Source organism: Hemicordylus capensis, chromosome 14 (assembly GCF_027244095.1).
Source record: "Hemicordylus capensis ecotype Gifberg chromosome 14, rHemCap1.1.pri, whole genome shotgun sequence".
Classification (NCBI taxonomy): Eukaryota; Metazoa; Chordata; class Lepidosauria; order Squamata; family Cordylidae; genus Hemicordylus; species Hemicordylus capensis.
The window spans coordinates 5,639,713-5,665,328 of NC_069670.1; the positions used below are offsets into that span (position 1 = coordinate 5,639,713).

General features: G+C 52.3%; 2 protein-coding genes across 5 annotated transcripts; one reads left to right on the forward strand and one right to left on the reverse strand.

Annotated features, from left to right (window-relative positions):
• Positions 1–5,612: 5,612 nt before the first annotated feature.
• LOC128337551 (uncharacterized) lies at positions 5,613–24,247 on the reverse strand. Of its 4 annotated transcripts, none has more exons than XM_053278674.1 (6): positions 24,207–24,247; positions 8,404–8,712; positions 7,609–8,016; positions 7,308–7,433; positions 6,405–6,812; positions 5,613–6,225 (listed from the first exon to the last, which is right to left on the reverse strand). In XM_053278674.1, the coding sequence occupies exons 3-6, from the start codon at positions 7,658–7,660 to the stop codon at positions 6,086–6,088; spliced, it is 726 nt and encodes a 241-aa protein (XP_053134649.1). In that variant the 5' UTR covers positions 7,661–8,016; positions 8,404–8,712; positions 24,207–24,247; the 3' UTR covers positions 5,613–6,085. The 4 variants fall into 4 exon arrangements, with proteins under 4 accessions (XP_053134649.1, XP_053134648.1, XP_053134647.1 ...); XM_053278673.1 differs by lacking the exon at positions 24,207–24,247 and adding an exon at positions 11,537–11,658; XM_053278672.1 differs by lacking the exon at positions 24,207–24,247 and adding an exon at positions 11,111–11,315.
• LOC128337552 (cleavage and polyadenylation specificity factor subunit 6-like) lies at positions 19,280–21,354 on the forward strand. Its single transcript, XM_053278676.1, has 4 exons — positions 19,280–19,464; positions 19,640–19,765; positions 20,044–20,460; positions 21,052–21,354. Exons 2-4 carry the CDS (start codon positions 19,672–19,674, stop codon positions 21,246–21,248), a joined length of 708 nt encoding a protein of 235 aa, XP_053134651.1. The 5' UTR covers positions 19,280–19,464; positions 19,640–19,671; the 3' UTR covers positions 21,249–21,354.
• Positions 24,248–25,616: the final 1,369 nt, after the last annotated feature.

A 25,616-nucleotide genomic window follows, 5' to 3' on the forward strand; every position in this document is an offset into this window, starting at 1 on the left:
ATGCAGGTGCAATCGTCCCAGAGTGTCAATCAGCAGCGTGCTCAGCCACTCACGTGGGGGAGAGGGAGGAGACCTAAGTGTGACGGTGGGCGCAACGTCTTGTGCCCAGATCTGGAGCCTACATTTGAAGGAAGACATTGATAAACCGGAATGGGGTCAGAGGAGGGCAGCCAAGGCGGTGGTGAAAGACTAAAACATTGAGGGCTTCTTAGTTTAGAGAGTGAGGTGGTTGGGGGGAGTGTCTGGCAGCAAAAGCAAGACACACCACAGGAAGCCCTTCTCCGCTCAGCACATAATGTGTGGACTTTGCTGCCACAGCTGCAGCAGCAGACCATGAGGTCATTCACACAATCAAAAGCTGTGTTCTGCCCGGGTTTGGGAGCTCTGTGGGCTCCCAATTTCCGGTTGCGTGGAAGCAAGGTAGGAAGAAAACCTGGGCAGAAGTGATTGTGTGGAAGCAAGTTAAGAGGAAAATCTGGGTAGCTTTTCCTTCCACCCAATCACTTCCACTCAGGTTTCTCTCCCATCTTGCTTCCACCCAATCACTTCTACTCAAGTTTCCCTCCTACCTTGCTTCCACCCAATCACTTCCACCCAGGTTTCCCTCCTACCTTGATTCCACCCAATCACTTCCACCCAGATTTCCCTCCCACCTTGCTTCCACACAACTGAAACCTGGGAGCACACACAGCTCCCAGACCTGGGTAGAACACAGTTTTTGATTGTGTGAATGACCTCTATTTATTCAAAGCCCTTTTTCGAACTACAGAAGTAGCCGGTGTAGCTTCCCACCTCCAATTTATGAACACTTCCCAGACATTTTCTAATTGGAAAGAGAGAAAGAAAATGAAAACATAACCGTGACTGATATAATTTGAGAGGAGGTGTGGCACATGGTAGGTACTGTCATTGGAGACTTCTGTTTGGTTGGTTTTTTTAGTGTTGTGTAAGTGTTGTATACCTACATATACTGTTTATATATAGGATTTTGAGAGTTAATACATGTTTTTTGACTATCCAAGTAGTTGGTCCCAATAATACTATCAATATAAAGTTATGAAACTTGAAAGCAATCGCCTTATTTTTCTATTTCTTTGGTTCCCCTCATCTATTTCTACAACTGTTTCCCATATTCCGAACTGCACAGAAACCTAGTTCCCACTTTTCATTTTGTTCCCCACTATACAAAATGTCTCCAGCTGCACTTTAGAACAAACCCTGAGCTGCAGTGGTGGACTAGGGTGAGTTGACTTTAAAGAGTGGTTAGATTAATTGGAGGAGGAGGAGGAGGAGGAGGAGGAGGAGGAGGCTTTAAAGAGTGATAAGATTAATTTGAGGAAGAAAAGGAGGAGGAGAGGAGCAGAAGTAGGAGAATTGAGAGGAGGAAGATGAGGGAGGAGGAGAGGAGAATTAAGAGGAGGGAGAGGAGGAGAATGAAGATGAGGAAGAGGAGAATTAAGAGGAGGAGGCGGCTTTAAAGAGTGAAGATTAATTTGAGAAGGAAGATGAGGAGGAGGAGAGGAATAGAAGTAGGAGAATTGAGAGGAGGAGGGGAGAGGAAGAGGAAGAGGAAGAGGAGAATTCAGGGGAGGAAGAAGAGGAGGAGGAGGAGGAGGAGGCTTTAAAGAGTGATAAGATTAATTTGAGGAGGAAGATGATGAGGAGGAGAGGAGTAGAAGTAGGAGAATTGAGAGGAGGAAGATGAGGAGGAGGTGAGGAGGAGAGATGAGAGGAGGAGGAGAATTAAGAGGAGGAGGCAGCTTTAAAGAGTGTAGATTAATTTGAGGAGGAGGAAAAAGAGGAGGAGGAGGAGGAGAGAAGGAAGAAGAGGAGGCAGCGGCAACTTTAAAGAGATTTGAGGGGGAAGAGGAGAGGAGGAGAAGGGAGAAGAAGCATATTTGCCCAAAACTGTCACTAGCGGGGAGCTCCATGGTGCACACCCTTGATTATCTCTATATTAAGGAAAGAGAAGGGGATTGTGCACTTGCCCAAGATCCCAAGCCAAAATAAATAAAGTAGAGGGAGGATGAGCTCGTCCCGGGTGTCTTTGTAAAAGGGGCAAGAGAGAAGTAGATGTTCAATGGTTTCCAGTGCCTCCCCAGAGTCACAAGGGCAAAGCCTTTCTGCAAATGGGAACTTCCTGCATTTGCCTTCCAGAACCGCAGAAGGAAGGGCTTGACAGTGAGCGAGGGTGAACGCCCTTCTGTGGCCGGGTATTTCCAACTGTGTCAAATAGACAGAGAGGGAGACAGTGAATCTGAGACTCTCCGAGGCCAGGAAGCCAGTGGCCCTACTTAGATCTGTGGGGCGTTCCGTGTCGAGGATCCTCTGTTTGATGGCCATTGTTGCCTTATCACAGCCCATAGCAAGCCGGAGGAATGAGGAGAAGCCCAGTACATAGGAACATAGGAAGCTGCCATATAGCAAGTCAGACCATTTGGTCGATCTAGCTCAGTATTGTCTACACTGACTGGCAGCGGCTTCTCCAAGGTTGCAGGCAGGAATAGCTCTCAGCCCCATCTTGGAGATGCTGCCAGGGAGGGAACTTGGAACCTTCTGCTCTTCCCAGAGTGGCTCCATCTCCTGAGGGGAAGATCTTCCAGTGCTCACATTTCTAGTCTCTCATTCATATGCAACCAGGGCGGACCCTGCTTAGCTAAGGGGACAAGTCATGCTTGCGACCACAAGACCAGCTCTTCTCTCATAAACTGTGGTTATGGCATCGTCCATGTTCAGATGTAACACCATCACTGCCCAACCTCATGTTGGGGTGACAAAATTTACTACTGAAGTTTGCTCAAACTGGAGTTTAGCTACGTAAACCACAGGTCGGTTTTTTTCTGGGCTACGTCAAAGCATTCTGCACCCATTAAAAAATATCTGAATTCCCCTGGTTGAGGCAAAGGGAGAAGGCTGGAAAGAAGGGGACCAAGCGGGGATCTGAGGAAAAGGTTTTACAAGGATTAGTTCTATGGGCTTGGTAAGGAAGCAATGATAAAATCGGGACTCATGACGCCCAGGTCACCATTCTGCAACGCCAATTCTGCACCTAGGCAAGGGAGCTAGACTTGCTCCAGGCAAGCAATGGCAGGGCTGGGCAGGCAGAATAATTTGTTCGCTTGCACGGAAAGAGCCGCCTAAACCTCAAGAGAGAATCCAGATCCTCACTCCCTCTCTGCATCACACCTGAAGGATGTCGCTCCAGCTTCCTTTCCACACCCATGCAAATCCAGAGTCACACCCCCTGCACTCACGCTCTGCACTGAAAGAAGGGTAACACAAAAGGACCACACAAGCAGATTGCCTCGAAGGGTTAGGGGGTGGGCGGAGGGGAGATCTGGGGAAAGACCTCAAGAGGTGGCTTAGTTTCATGATTTCAGGGGCCTCTAGGTTTCAGGGGCCTGGAGCACCTTTCTTATGAGGCAAGGCTACAACACCTGGGGCTATTGAGTTTAGAAAAAAGACGACTGTGGGGAGACATGATAGAGGGCTATAAAATCATGCATGGTGTGGAGAAAGTGGATCGAGAGAAATTCTTCTCCCTCTCCCATCACACTAGAACCAGGGGTCCTCCCTTGGAATTGATGGCCAGGAAATCTAGGACAAGCAAACGGAAGTACTTTTTCACACAACGCATAATCAACTTGTGGAATTCTCTGCCACGAGATGTGGTAACAGCCAACAACCTGGATGGCTTGAAGAGGGGTTTGGATGGCTTCATGGAGGAGAGGTCTATTGACGGCTACTAGTCGGAGGGCTGTAGGCCACCTCCAGCCTCGGGGGCGTGGTGCCTCTGGGTACCAGTTGCGGGGGAGTAACAGCAGGAGAGAGGGCATGCCCTCAACTCCTGCCTGTGGCTTCCAGCGGCATCTGGTGGGTCACTGTGCAAAACGGAATGCTGGACTAGATGGGATTCCTTGGGCCTGATCCAGCAGGGCTGTTCTTATGATTCCGTGGGGGAGCGGGAAAGGGAACTGAGGCATTAAGCAGAAGGGTGAGGGGAAGAGACGAGGAGAGCTGGTCTTGTGGTCGCAAGCATGAGTCGTCCACTTTGCTAAGCAGGGGCTGCCCTGGTCTGCATTTGAATGGGAGACTACATGTGTGAGCACTGGAAGATCTTCTCCTTGGGGGATTTGGCCACTCTGGGGAGAGCAGAAGAACGCAAGTTCTCTCCCTGTATCTTCTGCCTTCAACTTTGGAGAAGCCACTCCTATTGTCCCATATTGCAGTTGGGGTGGATGATGGGAGCTGTAGTCCCACAATGGCTGGCGGCTCTCAGCTTGGCCCCCCTTCTCTTTTGTCTGAAAGGACTCTGGTGCCTCAGCCTTACCTGAATACATCCTAAGCCCTGCAAATGAGGGGTGGGTGTCCCTCCTCGGGACCCCTTGTTCCAAGGAAGCCCTTGAATTCTGGCCCCTTGCAGTGGCATTCTGGGCTGCTCAGTCTCCTTTCATGACATTTGGGTCTTGTGAAGACAAACCATTAAGAAGAGAAAAACAGAGAACAAAAAAAAGCTGAACTTGTAAGTTCAACCTCCCGGGAAAAAGAACTCACTGTTTTGAGGCTAGAGGAATCCTCAAAATTTGACCGTGAAGACCCAACCCAAGCATTGCAAACACAAAACCAACTCGGAAAGGGAAGCATGTCTGCCCTGGTTGCCAGCAGAGGTCACTGCAGACCAAACCTTCTTCTCCAGGCCTCTCCTTTCTCACCAGGAGCCCAAGCAGCAGCTGGAGGCTTGGATTGGGGTGGGGGGAGCCCATTTGGGGGGCTGCTTTGGCCCTGTGAGGGGAGCCTTTTCCAACTAGGTAGCAGGAGGGAGAAGTGATGGTGTGGTATCCAGGTAGGAGGAAACGCTAAGCAGGACTAAGACAGCACCATCCTAACCAGCTTTCATACCCAGCTTTGGACCAGAGTTGGGAGAAGAGCTGATCTCCCCAGCGTTTCCTCCTCCCTGGATTCCACACCATCACTTCTCCCTCCTCCTCCCTGGCTCTTTCCTCCCACACCACCCAAAAGGGGGAGCACACCCAGCTCCCAAACCTGGGCAGGACACTTGTCTGATCGAGATTTGGGTGGTGTGAATGGCCTCCAGATGCGAAGGAGGGCTTCCTTTCTGCAGAGGCATTCCTAAGCAAGAGGATGAAGGGTGTGTGATTAGAGGGGGAAACCATGTGGGGAGCAGGGAGGGCAGAAAGGGCTGACCCTGCCCTGGTGCTTGGGGACTGGGAGCTGCATCCCAAGGTGGGATTTCAAACCTCAACATGCCAGCGTGGCCATTAGTGGATCTGGTGACCTCACCGCAGTTAAGGGAATTCTGCAGGGATTACGCCAGAGGAGGCTCATTGGCCATCCTTGCCTTTGTCAGAAGAGACATTTAGTTGGTCTTGTCCTCCTGCTTTCTTTTGCCGAAATAGGTGGCTGCTTCGCCTGCTTCAGGTACAGTCTGGCATGGCGGTGGGGCAGGGGTGGGACCCAACCCAAGGGCTGCCTGGGACTGGTTGTGAAAGCTGTCCTTCCTTGGTTTTACCTTCCCTGGGTTGTGATATAACCGCGAAAGCCGGTTCTTGTCTGGGTGGTGTATGACGCCAAATAATACACACACACAGGGAAAAGCTTATGGGATGTTTACTGCTAGCAAGTAAGGCTTTCGGGGCGCACCCAAATCGAGAGCGAAGTCCCCCAGTTACAGGTAAGTATTTCTACAGAGTGTGGCTTAGTCATCTTATCATGGTGTAACAACAGTCTTAGAAGGAATGCAAAGCCTATCATCAGCACAGATCCAAAGCCAATCATCAGCACAAATCCACTTTTGCTGACATTGGGATGAAACAATGGACAATCCCTTAACTCATATCAGTTTCCCAACATCCGATATTCATAGCTTATTCTGTTTCCCATCCCTTGCCTCTTATCTAGGTTTCTCTAAAGGAGGAAGAGTAAGATGCCAGCAGCTGCAGCAAATTTACTCCTTAAGAGGCAAAAGTTATTTCTTTATGCAGAAAGATGCTGGGGGAATTACCCCTTAGTTTCCAGTGTTGGGAGAGAATTAAGATGGCTGCACTGTGGCTCCTTAGTTTTGAGGTTAGACTGCCTTCCCAGCGCGGATGATTTGCATGGGTATATCATTTCGATGCCTCTCAATCCCAGTTGCGGGGGAGCAACAGCAGGAGAGGGTCCCCAAGGAGCCCATGAAGATCTCTGAGAGACGCTTGATCCTCTTTTCTGGGAGGGAGAGAGCAAACGGGACCCCCTCTGGCGTGGCCTCACCAGACTGGGGGCCGCGGACCGGGCAAGACGGGGGTTGGGCCCGTTTCGTGGGCATGCCTCGAAATCTCCCCGCTGGATGAACCCCTTGTGGGGGTCCGGGTTTGTGGGGAGGGGCTGAGGGGGGCTGTACTTACGCTTTTCCGTGTACTGGACCTGGAGGTCACTCAGGAGGTCCATCGCAGCCATCGCCTCTGCGCTGACAGATGATGCTGACGTGGTGGAGGGTGTCTCCTGGTGCTCCGTGTACTGGCCCGGGAAGTCATTGAAGAAGACACTTGAGATTATGACCTCCTCCTCCTCGGATGTGGTGGAGGGGGTCTCCTGGGGCTGGACGACTATGGTAGAGAGGTCGGTGGAGACGTCAGGGATGGGATGGGAGCGGGCTGAGCGTGATGTGTCCTCCGTTAGAAGAAGAGGGAGGGAGGGGGAGACTGGGATGGGGAGGTGGGAGCATAGAGGGGAGGTGGTGTGGGTAGGTAGGGATTGGGGTTGGTGGGTGGGGGGAGGAGGAGGGGGGACAGGGCTGGGGTTCTCAGGAACACCTGCAAGAGAGGGAAGGAAGCAGAGATCAGATGACGGAGGAAGCCTCGGGGCCCTGATGGCCACGGCCTCCGCTTTCCGCTTGCCAAGCGGGGATGTTCTTTGGGTGGGCCAGTGTCAGAAATAAATGGGGGAGGCTGGATCGAGGCTCTCTCTGCCACGATGCCCACATAACGCAGCTGCCAAACGGAGCCTGAGGCTTTGCCTTCCTAGGCCAAGCTCTGACTGGCATCCACTCCAAAGCAAAGGTCTCTTCCTAGGACAAGGAAGTGTGGCTAGGACCTGAAGGCCATGGCCCTCTTCCCTCCCTAGGTGGCTGGCAGAGGCCCCCCAGATAAGGCTGTGGGCTCCATCAGGTGCCTAGGAGGCCGGTGGCCTGTCCTCCTCCTGCCACTCATCCATCAGACGACCTTCTTCTTTCAATCGGGCTCCTTTGCCCAGAGCAAGAGATCCTCAAGGAGAGCCATCCGGGGCCCCGGCAGCCATGGTGGAGCTACCTGCTGCTCTTTCCCTCCACAGACGCTCTTCAGCTACTTCGATTCTCTTCCTGGCGTAGACGATCTGCCACTGCAGGGTCCCCAAGGAGCCCATGAAGATCTCCGAGAGACGCTTGATCCTCTTTTCTGGGAGGGAGAGAGCAAACGGGACCCCCTCTGGCGTGGCCTCGCCAGACTGGGGGCCGCGGAGAGGGCAAGACGAGGGTTGGGTCCGTTCCGAGGGCTGGCCTCGAAATCTCCCCCGGATGCCCCTTGCGGGGGTCTGGGTGTGTGGGGAGGGGCTGAGGGGGGCTGTACTTACGCTTCTCTGTGTACTGGACCTGGAGGTCGCTCAAGAGGTCCATTGCCGCCATCACCTAGGCGCTGACAGTTGATGCTGATGTGGTGGAGGGGGTCTCCTGGGGTTCCATGTACTGGCCCAGGAAGTCATTGAAAAAGATACTCGAAATTATCACCTCCTCCTCCTCGGATGTGGTGGAGGGGGTCTCCTGGGGCTGGAATACTAAGGTGGAGAGGTCGGTGGAGAGGTCAGGGATGGGATGGGATCGGACTGGGGGTGATGTGTCCTCCGTTAGAAGAAGAGGGATGGAGGGGGAGACTGGGATGGTGAGGTGGGTGCATAAGGGGGAGGTGGGGTGGGGAGGTAGGGATTGGGGTCTGTGGGTGGGGGAAGCAGGAGTGGGGACAGGGCTGGGGTTCTCAGGACCACCTGCAAGAGAGGGAAGGAAGGAGAGATCAGGAGATGGAGGAAGACCCGGGGCCCTGATCGCCACGGCCTCCGCTTTCCACTTGCCAAGCGGGGATGTTCTTTGGGTGGGCCAGTGACCGAAACAAACAGGGGAGGCTGGATCGAGGCTCTCTCTGCCACGATGCCCACATAACGCAGCTGCCATACGGAGCCTGAGGCTTTGCCTCCCTAGGCCAAGCTCTGACCGGCATCCACTCCAGAGCAAAGGTCTCTTCCTAGGACTGGGGGCCGCGGAGAGGGCAAGACGAGGGTTGGGTCCATTCCGTGGGCTGGCCTCGAAATCTCCCCCCGGATGCCCCTTGCAGGGGTCTGGGTGTGTGGGGAGGGGCTGAGGGGAGCAGGACTTACCCTTCTCCGTGGCCTGGTCCTGGAGGTCACTGAAGAATTCCACCACTATCACCTCTTCCTTGGAGGTGGAGGAGGATGTGGAGGAGGATGTGGTGGAGGGGGTCTCCTGAGGCTCGACTACTACGGTGGAGAGGTCAGGGAGGGGAGGGGAGGGGGCTGCGGGTGATGTCTTTTCAGTTAGGGGGAGGGAGGGGGAGACTGGGAGGGGGAGTGTGGAGCATAGGGGGGAGGTGGGGTGGGGAGGTAGGGAGTGGGGTGGGGAGGTGGGGGAAGCAGGAGGGGGGACAGGGCTGGGGTTCTCAGGAACACCTGCAAGAGAGGGAAGGAAGCAGGGATCAGGAGACAGAGGAAGCCTCGGGGCCCTGATGGCCACGGCCTCCGCTCAGGAGCCTTTTCTTCCAAGATACGGTTAGGCAGCCTCAACCAATTTTGACTTGTTATTGAGGTGGCTCACAACAGCACAACAATAAAAGCTTCCAGTCAAAACACAGAACACAAAACAAACAAATCACAATACAAAATAGAAAACACAGTACCAAACAAAACATTTTAGAACATTTTTTTAAAAAAAACAATCAATTTCACAAAGCCTGTTTGTGGGCCGAAGGCAAAGATGGTGGCGGACACACAGTGCAAACAAACGTCTGCCTCGTATGATTGCGTCCGTGCCATTTGTATAAACTGCATCACACCAGAGCAAGTCCATTTATTTCCAGTGGGCTTACACTTCTGCCTCCCCTTTGGGATGCATTTCGCCTTTGTGCGCTTGTACGACTTAAATGACGCTACTGGGCTGGCATTCTGTTGTGCTGCATGGCAGCCTTATGATTTTTTAAAAAATTCAAAGTAAATTTATTAAAACAGAATTACAACACTAAGCAGTATAGATCCAGACACCAACAGCAAAACATTATAGGACAAATCTCAACTCATCGGTCCATCCACACTCTGAGATTGCCAGTGGTAGGAAAACAACCATCATCTCCCCTATTAGTGTGAAGAATAAAATCTAGGTTAGATTTTAGAATGGACTTCTACTGAGCCACACCACTGGTCCAGCTCGCTCAGCATCTGGCCCTTTCAGAGCTTGGTATACCCCAAGTTGTTCTATTCACTTTGCACCTCGAAGAATATAAAGGAGAGCAGGAGAAGCCTCTCTGGGCCCTGTTCATCTGGTTCTCCACCCTCCTCTCTAGAAAGGCAAGGAGATGAGCTTTCCATCAAGTCCTCTTCCGCAGGGAAATTTAGTCATTTGAAAACGAGAGTGTACCATCCTCCCATGAAGGCTTTATTACACCCCATGAACAGGAAGTGGTGGGTGGGGAATTCTATATATTCACCCTCTATATCCGGCTAGTATTTTTTTTTAAAAAAAATTATCTCAGTCACAAGAAGCACAGTTAACAGATCTAATCAAACAAGCAGCCATTAGAGATGTGTGAACCGACTCGCTTCGGGTCAGGCTCAACACCGAGCCGGCCTGGTCTGGGCAATCGGAGTTCGAACTGTCCCCCCAAAGGGGTGTGTCGGTCAAAACAGACTTACCCCTGGTTCAAAGAAATGGCTCACAAGTCAGATCGGGGGTATAGTTGTGTCACCAATTTCCCACACTGTGTTATCACTCTACACACACACACACACACACACACACACACACACACACACACACACAAGCAGCAGGTGACAACTGTCAAGGAAGAATTGCAGTTCAGTCCCCAAACAGCAGAGCAAAACCAGTAAGAGCACTTCTGCCTGCAGATTCAGAGGTTTGCCTGTATATGGCATAAATGGAACCTGTGTGCACTTTCAGGTTTAGTCAAGAACTTTGCACACAGATGAGTCGCACAGGGGCGTAGCCAGGTTGGAGTGGGCCCAGAGACCAGATTTTAAAATGGGGCTCCCTCTCAAAGTCCAGGGCATCCGCACACCCCAGGCCCCCAAGGATTTAAGTCTGATATTCCAAAATAAGGATGCAGCCTGGAAATACATTTCACTGAATACACACAGACACACACACACACACACACACACACACACACACACACACACACTTCACAATATATAGTGATATACATTGAGAACTATATATTTTTGCTACTTTTAATGTCCAGAACACACTAGAAACACTAATTGTTAAAATGGCCCCCTCGCTGCAGATTAGCAAAGGAGACTTTCAACCATGCAGGGTGAGCCTATATATGTTTTCTCAGAATTTTGAACCAATTCAGTCAAGTTGGATTGCAGGAGGTTCTTCACAGGAGGCTTTTAAAGCCCTTTAACACACCTCTCCTCGGGAATGGAGGTGCTGCATTCACATGTTGGCCAGATTGACCCTGAAGTCCCTGCGGGTTCTTGGGGAGCAGTTCACACACAAGAAAAAAATAAATAAAATAAAACGCACAACACATGCTTCCCAGTTCTCACTCAGACCTTCTGGGTTGCAAACCAACTTGAACAAAAGTGCATTTACAAAAGAATGAATAAATAAATAAAATTAATATAATATTGTTCCAGAAGTTTTTATAGTTTTCTGCCATGGAACAAGCCCCTTATAGGACTTTTTGGATAGTTTTTTAAGCCAGCAAATTTTCCAAGCTGTTTTAAATTAAATATTCAGAGACTCCCCCCCCCCCCAAAGCCCTATGGCAAGCAGATCCCTATATATCCGGGGGAGAGGGGTGACCCCCAAAAGGAGTTCACGTTCTACCTGGCAGATGCTGGGCTGGGCAGAGGGTCTGCTGCAGAGAGCTGTGGGGGCCACTCTGCCTCCCTGCCTCCTGCCTGCCTTCCTTGCTTGGGGCCTCCCTGCAAGCCGACTCCAGTTCAGGCTCCACTGAGGCCTACACGGAGGCCTCCCTGGAAGCCCCGCCCACCCGCCAATCAGCCGAGAGGCCGGGAGAAAAGGAGCTCTTTGCAGCTTTCCCTGCTGCTTCGATTGCCGGCCAGGAGGACAAGCAGGAGAGAGGAGGGCAAAGAGGGCAAGAGGCTGAGGGGACATGGGGCTGGGCAGGGGGCAATGGGGAGTCATGTGAGGTGTCTCTGGGAAGCCCCCCAAGGCAGTGGGGCCCCCAGGAATCCACCTCCCCTTGCCTAATGGTAGTTACGCCCCTGGAGTCGGAAGCCAAGAGTTCACCTGCTCAGCTCCGGTGATGGGACAGGCATGGTCTTTCCACCAGCTTCTTCCACCTCACGTTGGGCTGGCCAAACTGACTACGAATCGAAGGTTCAAACTGGCGTTTGGCAATGTCAACCACAGGGCGCCATTGCTGCGGATTTCCATCCTCTGCCCCGCTTAATTGCAGTTTCGCGTGATGTGCGAATGCGGCCATTGTCAATTCGGCTGGGTCCAACTCCGTTGGCTTTGCGTGTCAGCTGTAGACGCCAGCGCCTCAGCAGCCATGCAGTGTGAAATGGGCCACTGTAGACGTTCTCCGAAGTGAAACATTTGCTATGGACAGTGTCCGTGTGCAGTGTCTGAAGAGTCCCAGGAAATCTGAGCAGATCGTACATGCTGAGGAAAGTTCCTGCTGTACGTTCTCTTTGTTGGGAATTCCATTGGTCATACCAATTGGTCCCCCTAGCTCCGTATTGTCTACCCAGACTGGCAGCGGCTTCTCCAAGGTTCTAGGTAGCTCGGTCTGGAGCTGCCAGGGAGGGAAGTGGGAATCTTCTGCATACAAGCATGCAGGTGCAATCGTCCCAGAGTGTCAATCAGCAGCGTGCTCAGCCACTCACGTGGGGGAGAGGGAGGAGACCTAAGTGTGACGGTGGGCGCAACGTCTTGTGCCCAGATCTGGAGCCTACATTTGAAGGAAGACATTGATAAACCGGAATGGGGTCAGAGGAGGGCAGCCAAGGCGGTGGTGAAAGACTAAAACATTGAGGGCTTCTTAGTTTAGAGAGTGAGGTGGTTGGGGGGAATGTCTGGCAGCAAAAGCACGACACACCACAGGAAGCCCTTCTCCGCTCAGCACATAATGTAGGGACTTTGCTGCCACAGCTGCAGCAGCAGACCATGAGGTCATTCACACAATCAAAAGCTGTGTTCTGCCTGGGTTTGGGAGCTTTGTGGGCTCCCAATTTCCGGTTGCGTGGAAGCAAGGTAGGAAGAAAACCTGGGCAGAAGTGATTGTGTGGAAGCAAGTTAAGAGGAAAATCTGGGTAGCTTTTCCTTCCACCCAATCACTTCCACTCAGGTTTCTCTCCCATCTTGCTTCCACCCAATCACTTCTACTCAAGTTTCCCTCCTACCTTGCTTCCACCCAATCACTTCCACCCAGGTTTCCCTCCTACCTTGATTCCACCCAATCACTTCCACCCAGGTTTCCCTCCCACCTTGCTTCCACACAACTGAAACCTGGGAGCACACACAGCTCCCAGACCTGGGTAGAACACAGTTTTTGATTGTGTGAATGACCTCTATTTATTCAAAGCCCTTTTTCCAACTACAGAAGTAGCCGGTGTAGCTTCCCACCTCCAATTTATGAACACTTCCCAGACATTTTCTAATTGGAAAGAGAGAAAGAAAATGAAAACATAACCGTGACTGATATAATTTGAGAGGAGGTGTGGCACATGGTAGGTACTGTCCTTGGAGACTTCTGGTTGGTTGGTTTTTTTAGTGTTGTGTCAGTGTTGTATACCTACATATACTGTTTATATATAGGATTTTGAGAGTTAATACATGTTTTTTGACTATCCAAGTAGTTGGTCCCAATAATACTATCAATATAAAGTTATGAAACTTGAAAGCAATCGCCTTATTTTTCTATTTCTTTGGTTCCCCTCATCTATTTCTACAACTGTTTCCCATATTCCGAACTGCACAGAAACCTAGTTCCCACTTTTCATTTTGTTCCCCACTATACAAAATGTCTCCAGCTGCACTTTAGAACAAACCCTGAGCTGCAGTGGTGGACTAGGGTGAGATGACTTTAAAGAGTGGTTAGATTAATTGGAGGAGGTGGAGGAGGTTTTAAAGAGTGATAAGATTAATTTGAGGAGGAAGATGATGAGGAGGAGAGGAGTAGAAGTAGGAGAATTGAGAGGAGGAAGATGAGGGAGGAGGAGAGGAGAATTAAGCGGAGGGAGAGGAGGAGAAGGAAGATGTGGAAGAGGAGAATTAAGAGGAGGAGGAGGCTTTAAAGAGTGAAGATTAATTTGAGAAGGAAGATGAGGAGGAGGAGAGGAATAGAAGTAGGAGAATTGAGAGGAGGAGAGGAGAGGAAGAGGAAGAGGAGAATTCAGAGGAGGAAGAAGAGGAGGAGGAGGAGGAGGCTTTAAAGCGTGATAAGATTAATTTGAGGAGGAAGATGAGGAGGAGGAGAGGAGTAGAAGTAGGAGAATTGAGAGGAGGAAGATGAGGAGGAGGTGAGGAGAAGAGATGAGAGGAGGAGGAGAATTAAGAGGAGGAGGCAGCTTTAAAGTGTGTAGATTAATTTGAGGAGGAGGAAAAAGAGGAGGAGGAGGAGAGAAGGAAGAAGAGGAGGCAGCGGCAGCTTTAAAGAGATTTGAGGGGGAAGAGGAGAGGAGGAGAAGGGAGAAGAAGCATATTTGCCCAAAACTGTCACTAGGGGGGAGCGCCATGGTGCACACCCTTGATTATCTCTATATTAAGGAAAGAGAAGGGGATTGTGCATTTGCCCAAGATCCCAAGCCAAAATAAATAAAGTAGAGGGAGGATGAGCTTGTCCCGGGTGTCTTTGTAAAAGGGGCAAGAGAGAAGTAGATGCTCAATGGTTTCCAGTGCCTCCCCAGAGTCACAAAGACTTTCTGCAAATGGGAACTTCCTGTATTTGCCTTCCAGAACCGCAGAAGGAAGGGCTTGACAGTGAGCGAGTGTGAATGCCCTTCTGTGGCCGGGTATTTCCAACTGTGTCAAATAGACAGAGAGGGAGACAGTGAATCTGAGACTCTCCGAGGCCAGGAAGCCAGTTGCCCTACTTAGATCTGTGGGGCGTTCTGTGTCGAGGAACCTCTGTTTGATGGCCATTGTTGCCTTATCACAGCCCATAGCAAGCCGGAGGAATGAGGAGAAGCCCAATACATAGGAACATAGGAAGCTGCCACATACCGAGTCAGACCATTTGCTCCATCTAGCTCAGTATTGTCTACACTGACTGGCAGCGGCTTCTCCCAGGTTGCAGGCAGGAGTCTCTCTCAGCCCTATCTTGGAGATGTTGCCAGGGAGGGAACTTGGAACCTTCTGCTCTTCCCAGAGTGGCTCCATCTCCTGAGGGGGTGGGGATTATCTCGCAGTGCTCACACTTCTAGTCTCCCATTCATATGCAACCAGGGTGGACCCTGCTTAGCTAAGGGGACAAGTCGTGCTTGTGACCACAAGACCAGCTCTTCTCTCATAAACTGTGGTTATGGCATCGTCCATGTTCAGATGTAACACCACCACTGCCCAACCTCATGTTGGGGTGACAAAATTTACTACCGGAGTTTGCTCAAACTGGAGTTAAGCTACGTAAACCACAGGTTGGTTTTTTTTCTGGGCTATGTCAAAGCATTCTGCACCCATTTAAAAATATCTGAATTCCCCTGGTTGAGGCAAAGGGAGAAGGCTGGAAAAAAGGGGACCAAGCGGGGATCTGAGGAAAAGGTTTTACAAGGATTAGTTCTATGGGCTTGGTAAGGAAGCAATGATAAAATCGGGACTCATGACGCCCAGGTCACCATTCTGCAACGCCAATTCTGCACCTAGGCAAGAGAGCTAGACTTGCTCCAGGCAAGCAATGGCAGGGCTGGGCAGGCAGAATAATTTGTTCACTTGCACAGAAAGAGCTGCCTAAACCTCAAGAGAGAATCCAGATCCTCACTCCCTCTCCGCATCACACCTGAAGGATGTCGCTCCAGCTTCCTTTCCACACCCATGCAACTCCAGAGTCACACCCCCTGCACTCACGCTCTGCACTGAAAGAAGGGTAACACAAAAGGACCACACAAGCAGCTTTCCTGGAAGGGTTAGGGGGTGGGCGGAGGGGAGATCTGGGGAAAGACCTCAAGAGGTGGCTTAGTTTCATGATTTCAGGGGCCTCTAGGTTTCAGGGGCCTGGAGCACCTTTCTTGTGAGGCAAGGCTACAACACCTGGGGCTATTGAGTTTAGGAAAAAGACGACTGCGGGGAGACATGATAGAGGGCTATAAAATCATGCATGGTGTGGAGAAAGTGGATCGAGAGAAATTCTTCTCCCTCTCCCATAACACTAGAACCAGGGGTCCTCCCTTGGAATTGATGGCCAGGAAATCTAGGACAAGCAAACGGAAGTACTTTTTCACACAACACATAATCAACTTGTGGAATTCTCTGCCACGAGATGTGGTAACAGCCAACAACCTGGATGGCTTGAAGAGGGGTTTGGATAACTTCATGGAGGAGAGGTCTATCAACGGCTACTAGTCGGAGGGCTGTAGGCCACCTCCAGCCTCGGGGGCGGGGTGCCTCTGGGTACCAGTTGCGGGGGGAGTAACAGCAGGAGAGAGGGCATGCCCTCAACTCCTGCCTGTGGCTTCCAGCGGCATCTGGTGGGTCACTGTGCAAAACGGGATGCTGGACTAGATGGGCTTCCTTGGGCCTGATCCAGCAGGGCTGTTCTTATGTTCTTATGATTCCATGGGGGAGCGGGAAAGGGAACTGAGGCATTAAGCAGAAGGGTGAGGGGAAGAGACGAGGAGAGCTGGTCTTGTGGTCGCAAGCATGAGTCATCCGCTTTGCTAAGCAGGGGCTGCCCTGTTCTGCATTTGAATGGGAGACTACATGTGTGAGCACTGGAAGATCTTCCCCTTGGGGGATTTGGCTGCTCTGCGGAGAGCAGAAGAACGCAAGTTCTCTCCCTGTATCTTCTGCCTTCAACTTTGGAGAAGCCACTCCTATTGTCCCATATTGCAGTTGGGGTGGATGATGGGAGCTGTAGTCCCACAATGGCTGGTGGCTCTCAGCTTGGCTCCCATTCTCTTTTGTCTGAAAGGACTCTGGTGCCTCAGCCTTACCTGAATACATCCTAAGCCCTGCAAATGAGGGGTGGGTGTCCCTCCTCGGGACCCCTTGTTCCAAGGAAGCCCTTGAATTCTGGCCCCTTGCAGTGGCATTCTGGGCTGCTCAGTCTCCTTTCATGACATTTGGGTCTTGTGAAGACAAACCATTAAGAAGAGAAAAACGGAGAACAAAAAAGCTGAACTTGTAAGTTCAACCTCCCGGGAAAAAGAACTCACTGTTTTGAGGCTAGAGGAATCCTCAAAATTTGACCGTGAAGACCCAACCCAACCATTGCAAAGACAAAACCAACTCGGAAAGGGAAGCATTTCTGCCCTGTTTGCCAGCAGAGGTCACTGCAGACCAAACCTTCTTCTCCAGGCCTCTCCTTTCCCACCAGGAGCCAAAGCAGCAGCTGGAGGCTTGGATTGGGGTGGGGGGAGCCCATTTGGGGGGCCGCTTGGTACTGTGAGGGGAGCCTTTAGCAACTAGGTAGCAGGAGGGAGAAGTGATGGTGTGGAATCCAGGTAGGAGGAAACGCTAAGCAGGACTAGGACAGTACCATCCTTCTTGGCTTTCATACCCAGCTTTGGACCAGAGTAGGGAGAAGAGCTGATCTCCCCAGCGTTTCCTCCTCCCTGGATTCCACACCATCACTTCTCCCTCCTCCTCCCTGGCTGTTTCTTTCCACACCACCCAAAAGGGGGAGCACACCCAGCTCCCAAACCTGGGCAGGACACTTGTCTGACGGAGATTTGGGTGGTGTGAATGGCCTCCAGATGTGAAGGAGGGCTTCCTTTCTGCAGAGGCATTCCTAAGCAAGGGGCTGAAGGGTGTGTGATTAGAGGGGGAAGCCATGTGGGGAGCAGGGAGGGCAGAAAGGGCTGACTCTGCCCTGGTGCTTGGGGACTGGGAGCTGCATCCCAAGACAGACAGGATTTCAAACCTAAACAAGCCAGCGTGGCCATTAGTGGATCTGGTGACCTCACCGCAGTTAACGGAATTCTGCAGGGATTCTGCCAGAGGAGGTTCATTGGCCATCCTGGGCGTCCAGCGGCAGTTGGTTGGTCTTGCTGGTTTTCTTTGCCGAAATGGGTGGCTGCTTCGCCTGCTTCAGGTACAGTCTGGCATGGCGGTGGGGCAGGGGTGGGACCCAAGGGACCCAACCCAAGGGCTGCCTGGGACTGGTTTTGAAAGCTGTCCTTACTTGTTTTTCCCTTCTCTGGGTTGGATGCCTCTCAATCCCAGTTGCAGGGGAGCAACCGCAGGAGAGAGGACAAGCTCTCACCCCCTGCCTGTGGGCTTCCCAGAGGCATCAGGTGGGCCACTGTGTGAAATAGGATGCTGGGCTCGATGGGCCTCCATGGGCCTGATCCAGCAGGGCTGCTCTTCTGTTCTTCATTTCACCTCCAGCATGGAACCCAAGCAGCTTGTCCTTGAAATGCAGGAACCCTCAAGCGTCGCCTCGTGGGGTGGTTTCCACAGTAGTTCCTGGGCTTGCAGGCCCTAGACTCATGAACCACGAGGAGTGCCCAGGAACTATGGGAGACCACTAAGGGGGTGGTTGTGGGGAAACCCTTGGCCCTCCCTTTGAAGCTGACATCTCCAGCTGCCCATGAAGCCCACCCTTCCTCTTGCCAAGAATCGTGCCTAAGCCTGCTTCTTCCTTCTTCTTCTTCCAGGTCCCAGCAGGAAGAAGCTGTCAAGTAAGTGGTTCTTCTTTCCCTTCTGGATGTTTCTGGCTCAGGAGGGGGTCCCCCTCAAGCGTGGATGGGGTTCAGGCAGGACCCCAACCCAGGAGGTGTGGCACCCATGTCCCCAACTGGGTGAGCCCGGCTACCTTCAGGAGGCCAAACACAGGCCGATGGATATGATGCTAGCAAATCTGAATTTGATCCCAGCAAAACTGGCTTCTTGTCTCATTTTGCAAAAACAAACAGACACGCCCCAAATGAAACCTGTTTTGGAAAGCTCTTCTGGAGAGGGATGGGTCAGTCCTCAGGGCCAAACAGTACCCCTGATGCTGTCCGTTCCTAACCCCAGCAAATTCCCAACTCTGGAGGCATCCAAAACGGGCAGGGCCACCTAGAAGGACTGCTGGTCGGATGCATCCGAGCCAGGAGGAGAGGGGGAGATGTGCACCCCCTGGCCTGACTGGGAAACCCCCCAGGTCTTGGGATTGGTGACCGAGAATACGCCTCTGCTCCCCCCTGCAGGCTCCCTGAGGATCAAGAGGAGGAACAGACTGGTGAGTGGGGGACCAGCGTGGGTAGGGCTCCTTCTCAGGGTTTCGCCAGATCTCCAGAGCAGCTCTCCTTGAGGATCTCTTGCTCTGGGCAAAGGAGCCCGATGGGAAGAAGAAGGTCGTCTGATGGATGAGTGGCAGGAGGTGGACAGGCCACCGGCCTCCTAGGCACCTGATGGAGCCCACAGCCGTATCTGGGGGGCCTCTGCCAGCCACCTAGGGAGGGAGGAGGGCCATGGCCTTCAGGTCCTAGCCACACTTCCTTGTCCTAGGAAGAGACCTTTGCTTTGGAGTGGATGCCAGTCAGAGCTTGGCCTAGGGAGGCAAAGCCTAAGGCTCCGTATGGCAGCTGCGTTATGTGGGCATCGTGGCAGAGAGAGCCTCGATCCAGCCTCCCCCATTTATTTCTGACACTGGCCCACCCAAAGAACATCCTCGCTTGGCAAGTGGAAAGCGGAGGCTGTGGCCATCAGGGCCCCGAGGCTTCCTCCGTCTCCTGATCTCTGCTTCCTTCCCTCTCTTGCAGGAGTTCCTGAGAACCCCAGCCCTGTCCCCCCTCCTCCTCCCCCCACCCACCGACCCCAATCCCTACCTCCCCACCCCACCTCCCCCCTATGCTCCCACCACCCCATCCCAGTCTCCCCCTCCCTCCCTCTTCTTCTAACGGAGGAAAGATCACCCCTATTCCGATCCCATCCCATCCCTGACCTCTCCACCGACCTCTCCACTGTACTAGTCCTGCCCCAGAAGACCCCCTCCACGGCATCCTCTTTTAGCACACAGGCTACCGTGGCAATAGACCTCTTGAGTGACCTCCTGGTCCAGTACACGGAGAAGCGTAAGTACAGCCCCCCTCAGCCCCTCCCCACACACCCGGACCCCCGCAAGAGGCATCCGGGGGAGATTTCGAGGCCAGCCCTCGGAACGGACCCAACCCTCGTCTTGCCCTCTCCGCGGCCCCCAGTCTGGCGAGGCCACGCCAGAGGGGGTCCCGTTTGCTCTCTCCCTCCCAGAAAAGAGGATCAAGCGTCTCTCCGAGATTTTCATGGCCTCTTTGGGAACCCTGCACTGGCAGGTTGTCTACACCAAGAGGAGGATCGAAGCGGCTGAAGAGCGTCTGTGGAGGGAAAGAGCTGCAGGTAGCTCCACCATGGCTGCCGGGCCCCCGGATGGCTCTCTTGCTCCCTCTTCCCTCCCTCCGAGGAGTCCAATCTTTGTTCCCTGCCCAGTCTTGGGGAAGGGAGGCCTGCGGGGACATTGCTGCTGCTTCCTGAGGCTGTGCCTGCATCTTCTTCCTTCCGGGTGGCCACACTCCGCTGGGGGCAGCTAAGCACCTTCTAATGCGGGGCAGAGAGGGCAGGGGCTGGGGGTGCCCTGAGATGTCCTCCAACCTCCTCTTTGCTCTCTTCTCTTGCAGGTCATCTCCGCCAAGGCTATGATGGTGATGCAAATTCTCCTCCACCTGCTGGTTCTCCTCCTGCCTCTGGTTCTCCTCCTGCCTCTGGTTCTCCTCCTGCCTCTGGTTCTCCTCCGGCGGCTGGTTCTCCTCCACCTGATGGTTCTCCTCCTGCCTCTGGTTCTCCTCCGGCGGCTGGTTCTCCTCCACTTGATGGTTCTCCTCCTGCTGCTGATGCCTGCTCCTCTTCATCGTCCCAGCCCCTGCCTGGGCCCATCTCCCTGCCCTCCCTCTCCCCCACCAGCTCCCCCACTCCCCTCCACCTGCATCCCCTCCTCACCCCTCCTCCTTCCCCTCCTCTTCTGGATCCAGATCTCCACAACCTTCATGAAGTCCTGGAGGCAATGACGGAGATCCAGATTCATGAGCTGCAGGAGAGTAAGTCTCCGAAGTGCCCCACCCGACGCCCCCTTCCTCTTCCATCCTTGGGGTGGAACTTAAGAGTCCAAAAATGGCGACAGGAAGCGGGGAGAAATGTGTGCAGCAGATAAGTGGGGGAGAGCAGGCATCAGGTCCGTTCCCCAGCCTTAGGACCAGAGGGACTTGGGTTCGAATCCCCGTGCAGCCACCAAACTTGCTGGCTGCTGGCTCTTCATCGCACAGCCTAAGCTGCCTCTCAGGGTTCTGGTGAGGATAAAAAGCTGAACTCCTTGGTGGGAGAGCAGGCTCTGATCACCAGGAAGTAGACAAACCTTTCGCTCTTTGAGCTGAGCCCTGAGGAAAAGAGGAAACCCAGGAGGGTGCCAGGCGGCTGTGCTGAGAACAGCCCTCCTGATGGTTGGAGGTGGAGTTCCAGTGCATCGGCCTTTTGCACCAACCACCCTCCTGGCCACTAGGAGGGACCTTGGAAGCAGAGACAGCAAGTGAGGGTCCCGGCAGAGTCTGGGAGGGGCCCGGAGGTCAGCGCAGGGCCTGGCCTGGGGGCAGAGAGGCCCCTCCCTTCTCAGGGTCTCTTTCCTCTCCTTTCAGGCGAGAAAGACCTTGCCAGCATCAAGGAGGCACAGAGTACAGTCAAGGGGCTGAGGCGGCAGCTGACGAAGCTAAGGAGCCGGCTCTGCAGCGTGGAGGAGAAAGTGGACATTCGGGTCAGGAAAAGCCAGCTGGACCGTGGTGGAGGAGGAGGAGAAGGCGGAGCGGGGGGAGATGGGCTTGATCGGGACAGTTAGGAGCCACAATGTACTTATTTCTTTGTTTAGCCTGTATTTTTAGCATAGATCTTTTTGATTGGCATTTGATTGGGGAGGGGGAGGGGGAGGGGAGGGGAGGGGAAATGATGATACGTGGGAGATAATACGATTGAAATTAGACACGGCAGAAATTGATTGTAAAAAATAAAGGGTTTGTGTTCGTTTTTAAAGAAGAGAAAGATATACTGCTCGGAGTATTCTTTGGGCACAGTGGGATGGAAAGGTCTTTGGGTCCAGCCCAGCTGCAGAAACGTCTCTCCTGGGAGATGCCTTTGGGGCCAAGGGAGGCTCTGAGAGGCGCTACTCACCGGAGCTCTTTCCCGGCTCAAGGTAGACTGCTCCTTGGTAGGAGGCTCCTCGGCTGCTGGTCCGCCCCCATTGTTTCTCAAGGAGATCTGAGAAGTTTGAGAAAGCCAAGCCTTTCCCCGATAGGCAGATTTCACGGCCTGACTGAGAGGAGGCCATGAAAGCCTTTCTCTCCACAAGACGATGTCTCATTCAGTCTGTCGTTCATTCCTCAAAGCAACTGACAAGCGCGCCTTTTCTCCCCAGATACGGTTAGGCAGCCTCAACCAGCTTTGCCTTGTTATTGGAGTGGCTTGCAACAGCACAACAATAAAAGCTTCCAGTCAAAACACAGAACACAAAACAAACAAATCACAATACAAAATAGAAAACACAGTACCAAACAAAACATTTTAGAACTTTTTTTTTTTAAAAATAATCAATTTCACAAAGCCTGTTTGTGGGCCGAAGGCAAAGATGGTGGCGGACACACAGTGCAAACAAACGTCTGCCTCGTATGATTGCATCCGTGCCATTTGTATAAGCTGCATCACACCAGAGCAAGTCCATTGTTTCCAGTGGGCTTACACTTCTGCCTCCCCTTTGGGATGCATTTTGCCTTTGTGCACCTGTACGACTTAAATGATACTACTGGGCTGGCGTTCTGTTTTGCTGCACCTCGAAGAATATAAAGGAGAGCTGGAGAAGCCACTCTGGGCCCTGTTCATCTGGTTATTCTCCCTCCTCTCTAGAAAGGCAAGGAGATGAGCTTTCCATCAAGTCCTCTTCCGCAGGGAAATTTAGTCATTTGAAAACGAGAGTGTACCCTCCTCCCATGAAGGCTTTATTACACCCCATGAACAGGAAGTGGTGGGTGGGGAATTCTATATATTCACCCTCTATATCCGGCTAGTATTTTTTTTAAAAAAAATTATGTCAGTCACAAGAAGCACAGTTAACAGATCTAATCAAACAAGCAGCCACTAGAGATGTGTGAATCGACTCGCTTCGGGTCAGGATCAACATCGAGCCGGCCCGGTCCGGGCAATCTGAGTTCAAACCAACCTGTCCCGCCAAAGGGGTGTGTCGGTCAAAACAGACTTACCCCTGGTTCAAAGAAATGGCTCACAGGCCAGATCGGGGGTATAGTTGTGTCACCAATTTCCCACACTGTGTTATCACTCTACACACACACACACACACACGCAGCAGGTGACAACTGTCAAGGAAGAATTGCAGTTCAGTCCCCAAACAGCAGAGCAAAACCAGTAAGAGCACTTCTGCCTGCAGATTCAGAGGTTTGCCTGTATATGGCATAAATGGAACCTGTGTGCACTTTCAGGTTTAGTCAAGAACTTTGCACACAGATGAGTCGGACAGGGGCGTAGCCAGGTTGGAGTGGGCCCAGAGACCAGATTTTAAAATGGGGCCCCCTCTCAAAGTCCAGGGCATCCGCACACCCCAGGCCCCCAAGGATTTAAGTCTGATATTCCAAAATAAGGATGCAGCCTGGAAATACATTTCACTGAATACACACACACACACACACACACACACACACACACACACACACTTCACAATATATAGTGATATACATTGAGAACTATATATTTGTGCTACTTTTAATGCCCAGAACACTCTAGAAACACTAATTGTTAAAATGGGACCCTCGCTGCAGATTAGCAAAGGAGACTGTCAACCATGCAGGGTGAGCCTATATATGTTTTCTCAGAATTTTGAACCAATTCAGTCAAGTTGGATTGCAGGAGGTTCTTCACAGGAGGCTTTTAAAGCCCTTTAACACACCTCTCCTCGGGAATGGAGGTGCTGCATTCACATGTTGGCCAGATTGACCCTGAAGTCCCTGCGGGTTCTTGGGGAGCAGTTCACACACAAGAAAAATAAAATAAAATAAAAGCACCACACATGCTTCCCAGTTCTCACTCAGACCTTCTGGGTTGCAAACCAACTTGAACAAAAGTGCATTTACAAAAGAATGAATAAATAAATAAAATTAATATAATATTGTTCCAGAAGTTTTTATAGTTTTCTGCCATGAAACAAGCCCCTTATAGGACTTTTTGGATAGTTTTTTAAGCCAGCAAATTTTCCAAGCTGTTTTAAATTAAATATTCAGAGACTCCCCCCCCCCACAAAGCCCTATGGCAAGCAGATCCCTATATATCCGGGGAGAGGGGTGACCCCCAAAAGGAGTTCACGTTCTACCTGGCAGATGCTGGGCTGGGCAGAGGGTCTGCTGCAGAGAGCTGTGGGGGCCACTCTGCCTCCCTGCCTCCTGCCTGCCTTCCTTGCTTGGGGCCTCCCTGCAAGCCGACTCCAGTTCAGGCTCCACTGAGGCCTACACGGAGGCCTCCCTGGAAGCCCCGCCCACCCGCCAATCAGCCGAGAGGCCGGGAGAAAAGGAGCTCTTTGCAGCTTTCCCTGCTGCTTCGATTGCCGGCCAGGAGGACAAGCAGGAGAGAGGAGGGCAAAGAGGGCAAGAGGCTGAGGGGACATGGGGCTGGGCAGGGGGCAATGGGGAGTCATGTGAGGTGTCTCTGGGGGGGCCCCCAAGGCAGTGGGGCCCCCAGGAAACCGCCTCCCCTTGCCTAATGGTAGTTACGCCCCTGGAGTCGGAAGCCAAGAGTTCACCTGCTCAGCTCCGGTGATGGGACAGGCATGGCCTTTCCACCAGCTTCTTCCACCTCACGTTGGGCTGGCCAAACTGACAACGAATCGAAGGTTCAAACTGGCGTTTGGCAAGGTCAACCACAGGGCGCCTTTGCTGCGGATTTCCATCCTCTGCCCCGCTTAATTGCAGTTTCGCGTGATGTGCGAATGCGGCCATTGTCAATTCGGCTGGGTCCAACTCCGTTGGCTTTGCGTGTCAGCTGTAGACGCCAGCGCCTCAGCAGCCATGCAGTGTGAAATGGGCCACTGTAGACGTTCTCCGAAGTGAAACATTTGCTGTGGACAGTGTCCGTGTGCAGTGTCTGAAGAGTCCCAGGAAATCTGAGCAGATCGTACATGCTGAGGAAAGTTCCTGCTGTACGTTCTCTTTGTTGGGAATTCCATTGGTCATACCAATTGGTCCCCCTAGCTCCGTATTGTCTACCCAGACTGGCAGCGGCTTCTCCAAGGTTCTAGGTAGCTCGGTCTGGAGCTGCCAGGGAGGGAAGTGGGAATCTTCTGCATACAAGCATGCAGGTGCAATCGTCCCAGAGTGTCAATCAGCAGCGTGCTCAGCCACTCACGTGGGGGAGAGGGAGGAGACCTAAGTGTGACGGTGGGCGCAACGTCTTGTGCCCAGATCTGGAGCCTACATTTGAAGGAAGACATTGATAAACCGGAATGGGGTCAGAGGAGGGCAGCCAAGGCGGTGGTGAAAGACTAAAACATTGAGGGCTTCTTAGTTTAGAGAGTGAGGTGGTTGGGGGGAGTGTCTGGCAGCAAAAGCAAGACACACCACAGGAAGCCCTTCTCCGCTCAGCACATAATGTGTGGACTTTGCTGCCACAGCTGCAGCAGCAGACCATGAGGTCATTCACAAAATCAAAAGCTGTGATCTGCCCGGGTTTGGGAGCTTTGTGGGCTCCCAATTTCCGGTTGCGTGGAAGCAAGGTAGGAAGAAAACCTGGGCAGAAGTGATTGTGTGGAAGCAAGTTAAGAGGAAAATCTGGGTAGCTTTTCCTTCCACCCAATCACTTCCACTCAGGTTTCTCTCCCATCTTGCTTCCACTCAATCACTTCCACTCAGGTTTCCCTCCTTCCTTGATTCCACCCAATCACTTCCACCCAGGTTTCCCTCCTACCTTGATTCCACCCAATCACTTCCACCCAGGTTTCCCTCCCACCTTGCTTCCACACAACTGAAACCTGGGAGCACACACAGCTCCCAGACCTGGGTAGAACACAGTTTTTGATTGTGTGAATGACCTCTATTTATTCAAAGCCCTTTTTCCAACTACAGAAGTAGCCGGTGTAGCTTCCCACCTCCAATTTATGAACACTTCCCAGACATTTTCTAATTGGAAAGAGAGAAAGAAAATGAAAACATAACCG